Source organism: Pyxicephalus adspersus, chromosome 2 (genome assembly GCF_032062135.1).
Source record: "Pyxicephalus adspersus chromosome 2, UCB_Pads_2.0, whole genome shotgun sequence".
NCBI classification, from domain to species: domain Eukaryota; kingdom Metazoa; phylum Chordata; class Amphibia; order Anura; family Pyxicephalidae; genus Pyxicephalus; species Pyxicephalus adspersus.
This window is the reverse complement of record NC_092859.1, coordinates 79,103,714-79,118,774: the sequence shown is the minus strand read 5'-3', so window position 1 is coordinate 79,118,774 and position 15,061 is coordinate 79,103,714. Positions and strand designations below refer to the sequence as shown.

Here is a 15,061-nt window from a genome sequence, read left to right as displayed (position 1 = left end):
AATACAAATAGACAAGTGAATCTTACAAGCAATAACATATTAGCAAAATTATCTAACCCCTTTCCTTACTCTATCATACACGTTATTGGTTCAAAAATCATGGAATTTCTACTAACCCTTGCCTAATTATTTAGACGTAATAACAAGGAATAAAAAGGAATTGACAATACACTTGCTATGAATATTCTGCTCTGCATAATTGGCTAAATAACAATAAAACAAAGTATGAAAGTTCTGCAACCTTAAAAAGAAGTAAAAAAAATTCCAATTAGAATTGAGTAAAAATATTATCATTTTTGTTGCAATCTCAGACTCCCCTTACTTCTTTACCCAGAGCAAGAAATTACAGAAATTAATGCTTAGGGACAGGGAGACACAAAGTTTAAAAAAAACTTCAGAAACATTCTTTTCAAAATATATTAAGGCTGCTTCTATTGTAATGGCAAGAATAACAGAGTGAAACTTTAAAGGATTTAGAACACAAAGAGAAGGTCTCTACTCCAGTATGCTGAGCTGTAAATCCGGCACTTTATTCAACAACTCCTAAAAGCAACATAGCAACTGCTACGCATTTCAGACTAACAATAGGCTTGACAAAGGATTTAATACTCTGAAGCATGTAACAGTGAATATGTTGTTTTAGGAGTCTCTGAATAAAGTTCTAGTTTACAAGGCTACATGCTAGAGTGCTGGGCTCTTTGTGTTTGATATCATGAATGGAGGATTGTGGTCTGAGCATCACACATTTGTAGCGGAATGGTACACTTAACAGGGAAGTGGATTTTGCTTGCATCCAAAATTTAGTATAATATACTCTATCTATTATATTCATTCAAACAAAACACAGGTAAACAGAATGTTTTCTACAATAAATTCTTAGAGTTTCTTGACTCAACATCACCGAATGTAAATATTTCAGTGTATATTCGTAAACAAAATTTAGTCTTTTAAAGCAATGGTGATCATGTTATGTGCAGCACTGGAAAGCTTATTTTGGCACTGTTCATACAGTGGTGGTACATTTACTCATTCGTCTAATTAATTTAATCATTTGTTCTCTTGGAACACTGTATACCAGAAGGCAACAAATCAAGTAGTGTTTGTACATTGGTTGAAAACAGTACATGCTTTTGGAGTTGGTCATTCTACAGCTGCTGAAAATGCTGGGTTATTTACTAATCGTATGAGGCAATTTATGGTCAGCACCCACCAAAGAAAAAGAATAATCTAAATTTGGTTTATGAGATGTCTGCCTTGTGGAGCAGTAATAGATCCAATAAAGCTGGATGTATGTATTTCTGTAAACAATCTATGTATCATAGATATTAACACTTTTAAAAAAATCTCAGTTTCAAAATCAGCGAAGACAGGTCTGATTTAGTTAAATTTAATCAGGTTTCAAATGAAAACAATTGTTGTTTTGCTTGAATCATTTAGGGGCAGTGGATCCCTGCAAGAAACAATCCATTTATACCAATCACTGTCATATTATATGGTATTATCTTCAAAATGATGACCAGCAATAAACATATTGAATAGAATTTAGCATTTCTTATATAGCTAAAGCTTTAAGGCCACCAAGCTACAAAGAGTAGCATGAACATGAAAAGTACCTAATTTATGACCTGTATTTACAATTGGCATACATTTTAAGCTAGGAAACTGAAAGCACAACATTTAGGATTGTGGAAGGAAGTCTAATGTCTCCATTAAACTTAGGCACCTAAAGAAGCTTACGTTTATATCAGAGCTGTCAAGTTCAGTTCTGCCTTCTTCTGACTTATTTCCTATTACCATACTTGTGATTTTTTTTTTTTTCAGTTGGGAAAAATGAGAAATGCAAAGCATGATGGGCCATGCACATGTCTACAGCCACTGGAGTGATTAGAAATAAACCAAACATTCAAAGGTGTGATTTTTCTACTACTTTCGTTACCTTGCCTTAACTTACCTAATGTATGTGTACTTCTATTTCTAACCTTATGAATTCTAAATTCTGAAAGCTGCAAGTTAACATTATGTATTATATTATTAATATTCAGCATTATGACTTCCTGCATGTCTACAGCAACCCTTCAGTTGCCACATCAACCCTTCCACCTACTATCTTGTAAAACAAGACAAATAAATAAATGCTAGAAACACTTAAAATAATATAAGCTGACACTGTATATAGCTAATAAATTACACTTGGAAAAAAAAAATGGAACTCAATGTATGCAGCATTGTGCAATTCAATTGACTGAAGACTGCATGCAACAATCAGGCCGAGGCAAGCCAAGCCTCATAGGGTCCTAGCAGGAGCTTCTGTTGGGAATAAATTTGAAGCTGAAGAAGGCAACAGAGTAGGTGTGGGTGCTGGATGCTATGGTCCTGATTTATTAAAGCTCTCCAAGGCTGGAGAGGATACTGGGGGACACAGCAAACCTGGAATGCATCTGGTCACGGACTAAAAAATAGCAAATGACTTTTAAGAAATTCATTCCAGGTTTGCTGGTTCACCCAAGTTTGCCAAGGGAATTGTATCTTCTTCAGTCTTGGAGAATAAATCATGCTCTATGCTTCCGACTCCAGTGTCTGTAGAGAACTAACTTATAACTGCAATCAAGAAATCTGTTTACCAACAAATATAAATTAAGTAAAAGCAACACTTTACAATATAAAACATCTATACCCAATAACTAGTTAAGGTATTTGACAACTTTTTGACTATATTAGAACAATTTAACTGTGTAGGTCATTTAAATACAACTTCATATTTCATGGCTATGATTATGGTATATTATTGATATAATAGTGCTGTTAAAAATAGCTGTACTGTTCACAAATACATAGCTTAGAGATTCATATTTTTTTTTATTAAAGCATCTTATTTCTGATATTAAGCCATGTTCTGTTTAGGTGTACATACACATGAAAGTACTAAATTTGAAAGTCAATATTTTATCTCTGCATTTATATTTGCACTTGCAGAATTGTTACTTGCAGTGCATATTAAGTTTTCTGAGAAAGAGTGTTAGAATTACCTCCAGCTCAATACGATTAAATTCATCAAAGCATGCCCAAGCTCCAGACTGTGCCAGACCTTTGAAGAATTTCCCCATGGCTTTATAGTCTAGTCCATCAGAGCAGTTAAAAACAACACACTGGAAAAAAGAAATAAAAAGAATAAAGAGGGTTATATTATGAAAACAAAAAGTACAGAGCGTATATTTTCAATGTGAAAAAAACTTGAATAAAAGTAAATAAATTATACATGGTTAAATCTGTAGTGATAATAAAATGATTTAATTTAAATTGAAGTTTCATAAATTGTATATTTGACAATTAAAGAGATCTTGTCAGAACAGCTCTGCAGGTTGCCATTGCCTGTTTCCAGAAAAAAAATGCTACATCTGTGGCAAAAAACTATATAGAGAGTAGAGTGCCTGCACCAGATAGCACTGCTTCAGTTTATTTGGGTAATTTAAAGAATTTGCCTTTTTTAATGTTACCCTTAAAGCAGAGCAAAACAAACTCTTCCTTTTTCTTCCAGTCTATTTTTATTTTGTTCCCCAGTGGCAATGTCTAGTGTTTTTTTAACTATTAATTTAATTTTGAAAAAGATTTTCCTTTTACCCTTGGTAAACTGAACCAGGTCTGTGATATGAAACATTGTATATAAGCATTAAAATATCTGTAAACCTTTCCCAGCACAATGTTCCATGCTGGGCAAAGTCTGGTCAAAACTTTGCACAGCTGGTGGCTTTAAGCCCAACTGTTCAAGTAGAGATGCTCAGCAAATAATCAGGATGGTTCCCAATTATGTGATTTCTAGGTAAGCTTTGACATGGCAATCCAATGCAGACTGTAGTCTTGAATTAGAAAACCCTAAATTGACTTTCCACCTTTCAGCTGCATAAAGTAAAGAAAAAATAATTATAAAAAAGTCTTATCTTAGTTGCAGACTTTTGACCAGCTTGTCTAGGTGATCGTGATATCAGTGGGGCTTCTTGTGGAACTTTTAGAAACAGTTATTTTGCTTGTTTGTTTGGAACATTGTACAATATTTGTATATATATTTTTTTACTTTTGGGTACTTTTATGCTTTTTTGTCAATGGGTCTCCATCAAACTGAAACCCTTTTAATAATCAAGAAGCATTTAAGTTAAGAAGCATTCACAGTGTTAAGTAAATGTTTATAGTTATTTATATAATTATAAATTAACATAATAAATCTGTGTGTAACCCTGAGATTTCCAGGCAAGTAGCATTTTCAGAGTAAAAGAAAGGGATTGTGTGGGACAATCCATTTTGAGTATATTATGTGTTGAGTATATTATGTGTTTGACATATTTTTACTGAATTATTCAACCCAGCAAGAAGCAATGATATTGAAAATGAATCCAACAAACACTTATTTGGCAAAAAGTATGTGTTGTATAAATATATCTAATATTTTTTTATGGTGGGGTTTGGTTAGATGCTTGTTGTATTAGACACTTCTACTCAAAGCTCCTAATGTCATATGGGCTTTTTGCTCATTTATGCTTTTGCTCCATTGATATTAACACCAGGTCTCTTCTCTGATAAAGGCAAGCAGTAGCTCAAGGAACACCAGGAGATCAAGGGAAGCTCTCACCCAGGGGAGATTGAGAGTTATTTCCTTTGCCCTGGCTCTTCTATTCCCACTTTCAAGCAGAAGTATGCAGGCAAGATGGAATTAGGAGCATGTTCTCCTCCACACTCAGAGACAACCTGGCTGTTTATAAGGTGAGCAATGCACACTGATTACCTTCCCCCAATTGCTAGAACATGTTGCTAACCCACTCCAGAAGCTTATCTCAGCCCTCCTAGAGCTGAGGATGGATGGGATATGAAATCCTATATCAAATCACTTCCCTCCTGACATTTAAAGTTGTGAATTATATTAAAAATACCAACAGATCAAAAGTGTCTCACCTGAAGAGACATTCAGGGAGAAAAAAATTGACAATATTGAAAAATAAATGAATGATTTAAGGGTACATGCTCAAAAACATAATGATACTTTGCAAGAGCACACCGTTTTGATCCCACAGTTACTATAAAAACATGCAGTTAGGTTAATTGGCCATTGACATGGATCATCTTTTTCCTCCTGATAAGCTCTTAGCTTATATTTCAGTCATCCCTAAATCAGGCAAGGACCCTAATCTATTTACCAATTACAAACCCATCATTCTGCTCAGTGTTGACATCTCCTTCAAAATCCAGATTTTTTGCCTTTTCTTCCATACCTGATCCATGGGGAACAAGTATTATTTGTGCCAAACCTTGAGGCCTTCAATAAAACTATCCACCCTATCTCTTATATTTGTAGACATAAAATACCTCCCTGTCTTGTTGATCAATGCTGAAAAAGCATTTGACTGGTCAACTGAAAATTACTCCATCTAGCACTCAAGCAGCTAGGTTTAGGCCCTAATATACTCTTAGTGATTGTGGCCCTATTGTCAGCGCCAACTGCAGAATTTTAGTACTTTATCTGTCCCCTTCCCTCTAAAAAGTGGTACCAATTAGACATCCCCCATCTCTACAACTTTTCTTGATGATAATGAAGTACTTAGCTATTGCTTTTCACAACAGCAGTTCCATTCATGGGACTGAAACTAACTTGTTTCATCATAAAATGCCTTTGTATGCAGATAATTTTCTTCTTTATGTATGACATCAGTTTTCTTTCAGTTTTGACTAATTTACAGCATCTTGGAGAACGTAGTAACTTTTCAACAAATACTCATCCTTGGATCTAAGAGCACATTTATGGAATAATGCAAAATTTATACCAAAAACATCTGACTATTCGCTCTTGACTACACCTGTCCTCTGGCTAAAGGCCTGGCTAAGGTCTGCAAAACATTTATGTTTCCAGCCCATTGACCCACATTTTTTATATCCTGGACCATTACATCATAGTTTCCACTCAAACTTTGGGTAGTTAGGATTCTTCAAGGTTTCAAGCCTGTCTTCTGTTTCAAGGCAGCATTTGTTACACCTAATACACCTGTACCTAGACCACACATTGACTGCTGTGATTTTGTAGGTCAATATATGTCTTTGCAGATGCCTATGGATTTCTGACAGATTTTCTGAAGCTATGCTCTCTTTTAGAACCACCCTGACACACATTAGGGATGATTTAATACACACTGTTTACTTACCAAGGTGATTAATCATTTTAATTCACTTTATTTTGGATTGGGTTGTTTGTCTGTTATTTTATGATATTTTGTCTATCCTGTATGTTAGATATCCAGGTATATGTGTCATGAAGTATTGTTGACGTTCATTAAAAAATTACCTCCACAAGTAATTTGTGTTTTGTTTTTTCCTTACCTTCTTACATGTATGTTTAACTACTATTTTACTAATAAATACAGAATTAACTATAAAATATGTTATGTAAGGCAGCCAATATTGTTAATAAATATACTTTGATAGTCTGCATGCTTGTTAACATATTGTACTATGATCAAATGTGTAAACCCTTCCATACTTAAGAGATATACATAAGAGAAAATTCATTGTGTGTATGAACATTGTGTGGGGAATTTCAGAGAAACAGAACTAAAGATTTTCCACCATGACAGAAATAGCAGGTGGTCAGATCTTTTTTAAAATGTCAGGGGAACTGACACAAATTATATGTTCATAAATTACAACCATACACCACACACTTGCATTCTAGCTGAGTCTGTGGAGCAATTTATACAATTTATATAACAAATAAACACGTTATAAATTAGAAATACAATATGCAACAAGCTGTTTCCACATAATTGTAGAGGTGAGAAAAAATGTAATGTTTCTTAATGTTAAAGAAAACAATATGCAAATTATGCATTTTAAATGCAGTAGTGAAAAAGGAATATATATATATATATATATATATATATATATATATATATACACATTATTTAATGAAATCCCAGGACCATCATCATAGCATTATATATAATGTTCTTTAATAGTTATAGCCTATGCTATGATCCTTGTGTACAAGGTTAGTTATATAAACCAAATACTTTATTAATCTTTTTATTTTGTAACATGAACAAGAGAAAACATATATATGCTGTTTGGATGCTACTGGTAAAAACATTTTTCTTTTAGTAATAACATTTTTTCGGATGCCAGGCTAACAACAAATTATACAGCTTATATAGGAAATACTTAGACGAATGTTGTTTTAAATAGTGTAGGAAAATGTAATACTCATACGGGTGACAACTCAAAACTTGTAAATTCCTCTTCACTTTTTGAGCCTGATTTAATAAAGCTCTCCAAGGCTGGAGAAAATACACTTTCACCGGTGAAGCTAGGTAATCAAGCAAACCTGGAATGGATTTCTTCAATATCATTTGCTATTTGCTAGCAAATGCTTTGAATCCTGGACCAGATTCATTCCAGGTTTGTTGGATCACACAGCTTCACTGGTGAAAGTGTATTCTCTCCAGCCCTGGAGAGCTTTAATAAATCAGGGCCTTTGTCTCAATTAAAGTAGACAGATAATCAGAAGAAATAAAAAAGTTAATTGTTCTAAAGGATTAACAGACAGCAATAAAGAACTTAACAGTGTGTCAAACCATCATAACTATGTTAAAGCTAAAAGTATATTTTTTAAAGAAGCTTTAAGGCAGGGGTTGGCAACAAGTTGAGCATGATCTAACTGTTGAAAATAAATAAATTTATTGCACGGAGCCCTGGGTTCTGCATATGCTTGCTGATGCTGTAGCTGCCTGACATGATGCTTATGGGCAGCCAAAATTTTGTACACACATGCCAAATGAGGCATTAAACATAAGGTAGTCTATCATGCTGCTTCTCTTAAGAACCACTGCCTCTAAATTTTTTTACATGTTTTTTTTTTTTTTTACATGGGTAAATGGAATGGAAGATGATGCCGAAAGATACGTACATCCAATCTATATATGTAGGTGTGAGCATAAATAAGTGGAATATGGGTGTATGTATGGGGGGAGTGCTGTTAAAATGACTCATGTCAGGTACTGCTCTTCTGTAAATAAGGAGGGTGGAAGGAATCAAGAGGATGATGTGTATTAGTCTGTATATACTGCTGACCCCTGCCATTGTATACACCTGACCTCAACATTCTTCTGACTCCTGCACTCTGTACATAACACACTCCTGACCCCTTCCTTCTGTACAAATTTCCTGTTTTTCTTAATAACCTGGCAGTAGACTTGGGTGACTACTTTCAAGATAGGAACAAATCATATATTATGGATTTATAGAATCTTTTTCATGAGGTTATATATTCCTAAGTTATATATTTATAATAAACCTTGTTGTACCATGTAATATTGTGATAATTGACACTTCTTCCATGTTGTTCAGTCAGATATCCATCCTTCCAGGGTTACTTACCCATGCTAAAATGAATAAAATGGTGTTCTTTCTGCACAAGCTCTTTGGTTGGACAAAAACGAGCAGCAGCAAACTGATATGATATAATTCTGCTGTTGCCTTCTATCAATATATTCCTTGTCAACATATTTGCATTTAACACATATCATTGACTACCAGACCTTATCTTCCCTCTCCCAGTCTAAATCTTCCTATATGGGGAATTAGGACTGATTTTAAATCAAGTTCACAAATTTATTTACAAATCACATGTAATTTATACAGAACTGCAATAATGTTTGACTTTATTATCTGGTTAGATTAGTCAGTTGTTTGAACCACCTGAACATTCAGAATTTTTTCTATCTCGTATAACCAATGTGCTATCATGTTATAAATGTAATATTATATGTAATATATATTTTAACACTTGACATTACCTGTTTTGCTACTGCTCTCGCCAAATCCTTGCAGGTCTCTGTTTTGCCTGTTCCCGCTGGCCCTTCTGGAGCTCCTCCTAGGTTTAGCTGTAAAGCTCCCATTAGAGTTCTGGAATGAAATAAAGAAGGCACAGCTTGTTTCTTTAATAAAGCAGATCAAAATGTTATTTAACAGAAACTGCAGTGTTAGCGAAACTTTTAAGTACATAAAGGAAATGAAAATAAATATTAAAACATTATATTTTAATATGTTTTAGAGGAAAGTGTTCATATGTTATAATCCCTAATGAGCTTTTTTAAACTACATTAAGGCTAGAGACTCAAGAGTAATGTAAATGGAAAGGGCTGGAATACAGAGGTCATTACCAACCACAACAATACATAGTAATTAATAGTAAGAATAAACAAAAGAATATTTACAGAATACTTCTGTCCCTCTAGGGTAAAGCTCATTTTCTTTTATTTTAGTTAAGGCGTTTGCAAAAAGTAAATGCAGGAATGTTCAACCTTTATTAAATATTTTCACTCTGGGTCACTCTGAAAAATATTAGTAAAAAAAATGTTCTGCATATTTTTGAAATGAACACTTTAAAAATGACATGATGCAGTATTAGGCAACCCCACCTTTGTTCCTGGTCTACATAAAAAATGATTTAAACACTTTATTTTAACCTAATAGTTTACATGCCTATTGAAAGGAATGTTTGCCTATTTGAAAATGGACTGTTATAGACACGGGACAGCTGAAGATAGGTGCTTGTGTGATTTTTAACCGGCTGACATTAAGCCATCCTGTTGGGATAATTATGTTGTTGTTTTTTTAATATAACCTTGATGTGGCATCCATTCCTGCTAGTTGCCTACCATTTGTCAAGCTAACTCCTACAATAGTTACATAGTAAAGTTAGGTTGAAAAAAAACAAGTCCATCAAGTTCAACCACTAGGGAAATAAACATATCCCAAATTTAAAACCCTGTGGACATAGTCGGTCCAGAGAAAGGCAAAAACCCAGTGGGAAAAAAATTCTTCCTAATTCCATGAGGCAATCGAATGTTTCCTGGATCAACAGTGACTGTTATTTTTACTTTAAAGCTCAATACCCAGTTATATTCTGTGCGTCTAGAAAAGCATTCAGCTTTTTCTTAAAGCAATCTATAGTAGTTGCTGAAACTACTTCCTGAGGGAGCCTATTCCACATTTTCACAGACCTTACAGTGAAGATTCGATTCCTTATCCGTAACTTAAACTTCTTTTCCACCAGATGCAAAGACTGCCTTCTTGTTTTTTGAAAATATCTCAAAGTGAATAATTGGGAAGAGAGTTCTCTATATGGACTATTTATATATTTATACCGGGTGATCATATCTCCCCTTAAACATCTCTTCTCAATGGGCAAAAGTTTCTGTTCAGCTAATCTCTCCTCATAGCTGAGCTCCTCCATTCCTTTTATTAGTTTAGTTGCCCTTCTCTGCACTTTCTCCAATGTCCTTTTGTGAACTGGTGCCCAAAACTGGACTGCATATTCCAGATGTGGTCTGACAAATTATTATGGATTATGTCTCCATCTCTGCAGTCTATTCCTCTTTTATAATACAAGAAAGTACTTTACTAGCTTTAGATATTGAAGCTTGGCATTGCATGCTGTTATTATGCTGTCATTAAGTCTATGATCTACCAGAACCCCCAGATCCTTTTCCATTTCTGACTCCCCCAAATGTATTCCCCCTAGACAGTATGAATCATGCATGTTGTTAGCCCCCAAGTGCATAACTTTGTAACTTTGCCCAATCAAACAGCACATCCAGGTCTGCTTGTAGATTATAGACATCCTGTATGAAATTAATTACATTACATATTTTGGTGTCATCTGCAAACACAGAAATGGTAGTTTTAACCCCAAACTCTATATATTTTATAAATATGTTAAACAGCAAAGGTCCCAACAGGGACCAATTTAGAGCCCGTTATTTTCTTTCTCCATAGGGTCTAGTAGCTACTTTAAATGTTTAATGATTAACTGCTGTACTTGCAAGCAATGCAAATTGTCCATTCATTACCTCCCTAAAAGTGGACATGACTGAGAGCTGAGAGGGTACAGAGAGCTACATCATAACAGCTATAAGATAAAAAGAAAATGAATATTTGCAAATAAGAGACAGGAGAGACAACAGACAAAAATGTGGCTAAAGTGTTGTTTTATTGTTATTTTAAAATGATTAAAATGAAGCTATATTCTCTAGACATTGTTCATGATAATAGAAGGGGCTGTGAATTCAACTGGAATATTAGAGCCAGGACCTTTACAGAAAATAACTGTATGTAAATGTATAAACCTAATTTTAAAGATCTTTAAGCTATAGTTTTAGCAAGGTAATTTCTGTTTCAGGAAATATTTCTATCCACTAGAGCATGTCTGGTCTGGGTCTTTTAGGTCTTTAGGCAATCCCTACTATAATTACTTTATCCACAACTAAAGTTACATTATCATGGTGGTCAGTGGGAAGAATAACTCAAACTGCTTATGGCTCGAGAAACCCTAGCAACTTCAGAAGGAACCATAGGGTTCCACAGAACCCTGGTTGAGAAACACTGCACTAAAATATGTATATATTATTTTTGCGAAGAAGATTTTTTGGTTAGCTAAATTGTATAAAAAGGATGACAAGCTTAGAATAAGTCAAAACATTAAACAGCTCCTTATCAGGGGGTATGTCATATGGCAATTTCCAAATTGATTGGTGTTGGGCTTGGAAGAAATGGTAAGTTGGCTTACCATGGTCACCATACATTTGCGCCTTGGCACCCAAATCACTAAAGGCAAAGATGCATCTCAACAGATCTGTACATTTTGCTTTCTAAAACAAGTTTCAAATCTTACTACCTAATTTAAAAAAAAAAACATAAATAGTAATAAATATATAATTTGTTAGCAGAGCCAGATTCCTATTTACATTTTTAAGGGAACGTTTAATTCATTTAGTTTGAAGCTTATACTGTGAAGACATGAAAACATTTTATTCCTGTTTACGCAAAGGTCAGCATGTGCTGCATTAAAAAAAAATGTGGTAAATAAATGGCTGTTCGACCATAAACGACAGGTGGTATTTGAATCACTCTTGTTTTGTAATTTTGAAGCTACTTTAAATGTATTAGCTCTGCCAGAGACAACAAATCACAAACAAACTTGCTGTCTGCATGAACATAGCTACATTAATTGTTGTCTAGAAATGGCAGCATGACATTATTCTAGTAAGATACCAGTAAGACACCAAAAGACATTCAAAGAAATGTTATCTGGCAGGAGGGCATTTTTCTCAAGTTCCTATGGTGAATCATTATGCTCACTTTGTAAAAACTAAATGCGCTACTTGGAAGGTATTTATATTAAACAAACTTTCTTTTTTTAAGGTTGCTATGATACTGAGACACCAAACACTATCTCAGGACACACACAAAATACCTCAGCTTAATATAAAAGACAGAGACGGCATACTGTTTGCATTGTGTAGGTGTATGTATTAGGTTACGCAAATAGACCAAATTCAATTTAGAGATTTCTTGTAAAAGTTTATTACAGACAAAAGAATCTTGCAAATAGTTAAACTACTACTTTCAAAACTCTAAATTGTGTTATTTTACAACTGGTACATTGTGATTTCTGTAATCAGCAAAAATGGGATTCTAGGGGATAACAAAAAATAAAATCATTTCAGAGACAAACTGAAAAGGTTAGGAATACATATTCTTTATTATACTCTTGCCGGTATATACTCAAGTAAAAAAAGAATTCCTATTGTCTATATGAGTTACTTTCTTCTAAAATGACTACTACAAATATAGTATTATTCAGCATTGCCCTTTTTCTGAATAGACATTAGTTTGTACCCTTGAATTTTGCAACCAATGTCTTTTTTGCAGTTGTCGGGATATAGGAAGCAGACAAACCTAAAGGTATGTTTGTAGGAGTACCAAGTGTAAACCATACAAACATTCAACAAACACTATGGAAATACCATTTCTGGCACACAGGGCTGGACCTACAAGGCCATATAGGCCATGGCCACTAGGATGGCATATTACTGCTATGTCCAGCTATAAAATTATCATTATAAAAAATAAAAGTGCCTAGCATAGGGCTACTTTGCCCAGAACAATCATGGCTTCCACCAATTACCCTTAACTTTCATCATGGCTGCCCTTCCATATTCATTCCTAGAGCACAAGATAGAGGGCCTAAGAGAGAAAAAGTAAACATCTGACTCTACTGGTAAGAAAAAACCCAGGATTACAGTATGGAAAGGCAAGAGTGCTAACAATGTATCCCCTAAGAAATGTTATATTATATATTAGGAAATACTGAGGAATTTAGTAACTAGATAAATACACAAGGTCACAGGTAAGTTCTAGAGTTTCAAAATAAATTCTGAGTATACTTATGGGCATTTTGTATAAGGTAAAACTTTTGATATCGATCAAACATTTACTGAAGATGAATTACCAAAACAAAGAAAAAAAAAAGAATGCTAATGGAATGGCACATTTACTGCCTTATACATACCCTAAATGTATTTAAGGTGGTATGTGATTGTTTATTTAGCACATTCTAACTTGAGAAAGTTGATTTTTCACTCCTCTGGCACCCTTCAAGAACACTTGCCTAACTGTAGCACATAAAAGACGCTATAATACAGCCCAACACCTAACGATCTTTGTGTTCCAGAAAGTTTTAACATACTGTATATAATACTAAAAAATGTTTTAAATTGTCCCTTAACCTTGGATATGGTGGCTACATTAGTTTACTTTCTACTTCAATTTCACATGGTAATCCTGTGAATATTACACTTTTGGTTCACATGTGCACTGTATCCATGGAGGGAACCATGGCTATCATCCAGACTAGATAACTAATATGCCTGTCATTGTTCATCTCCACTACATAGTGACTGATAGAATTTATAGTTTACATAGGAAAAATGTTTTATTTGCCTTCAGTGCAGGTCACATGAAATGAATGACAAGGAACACTATCTGGCAAAATCAACATGTATTTTCAGTATTTTATGAGAATAGTCCTAGTCTGAAGGATGGAAGCTCTATTTCCATCTCCACACAAGGTGCTGCACATGTAACTGAAACTAATCTGTTCAGTCACACAGCCAGCAACTTGCTTGAAATAAAATCAAAGGAACTAGGATTTCCAGGTGGGATTCATTAGAGATTTTAGCCACCAGCACAGGCCACCCTGGGCTGACCTTTGTTTTTAGTTGCAACTATCATCCTACTCCTGCAGATTGCACTATACCTAGTAGCAGTAGTAGAAGACCTAGTGCAGGGTTCCCCAAAAAAACTAAATAAAAATGCATTTTATCAGAGCTTTTATCAACTATTTTGGACTTTTTTAATTAAACAAGATAGATATTTTCAGTGATCATTATTTCTAGCAGTGGGGTTTCTACTTTTTGTGGTTTTACAAGTCTTCTTACACATATGAAATGTATAATTAATTTGCTCGATATAAGCATTTGAATAATGATTTACCTGAAGCAACGATCAGTCAGCGGTGTAAGGACAAGTCTTCCTGCATTACCTAAATATTCATATCCATAAGGTACAGTTGTGGTAACCATTCTTACTACAACACTATTTTCCTCCCAATAATATCTCATTTGTGCAATCCATCCAAAATCAAAACAGTTTGTGATCCCACGATTATTCAAATTGAAAACAACATCTCGAGCTAAAAAAAAAAAAAAACAGGAAAAAAAATATTACAGCATGTAAAGCAGCTCAAAGATAACAATAGAATGTATAATTAAATACTACTATTAGTTAGGTACTTATGATTCAAACAGAAGCAAGACTATGTCCAAAAGCATATCAAGGTTCTAAAAACAGTGTTTCTCAACCAGGGTTCCTCCTGAAGTTGCTAAGGCGTCTTTAGGCTGTGGTCAATGGTAGATTGATGTCAGCAGTGCAAGGGGTAATTTTCCATTAATCAAGTAAGAAATCATTTCTACATTGAGCATTATAGTGTCAGATATAGCAACTGAGATGTTTTTCAATGTTCCATAATGCTACAAAAATTATAATTTATATAATTATATCACTAAAGGACTATTTTCTTCTTATCTGTATATTAAAATTTCAGAATAGAAAAGATGTATTGACAAATATGAAGCAAACAGATATGTGATTAAAAACAGTAAAAACATTATAGCACATTTATTAA

General features: G+C 34.1%; 1 protein-coding gene across 1 annotated transcript in view; it reads right to left on the bottom strand.

The window, feature by feature from the left end:
• The window catches only part of LOC140323815 (dynein axonemal heavy chain 3-like), a 333,376-nt gene extending 318,812 nt beyond the window's left edge, over positions 1-14,564 (bottom strand). Inside the window, exons 1-3 of the mRNA XM_072401190.1 lie at positions 14,371-14,564; positions 8,829-8,937; positions 3,027-3,146 (exon numbers count right to left, since the gene is read on the bottom strand). Of these exons, the coding sequence (XP_072257291.1) occupies positions 3,027-3,146; positions 8,829-8,937; positions 14,371-14,498 (357 nt within the window). The 5' untranslated portion in view covers positions 14,499-14,564. The remainder of the gene's footprint in view (positions 1-3,026; positions 3,147-8,828; positions 8,938-14,370) is intronic.
• Positions 14,565-15,061: the final 497 nt, after the last annotated feature.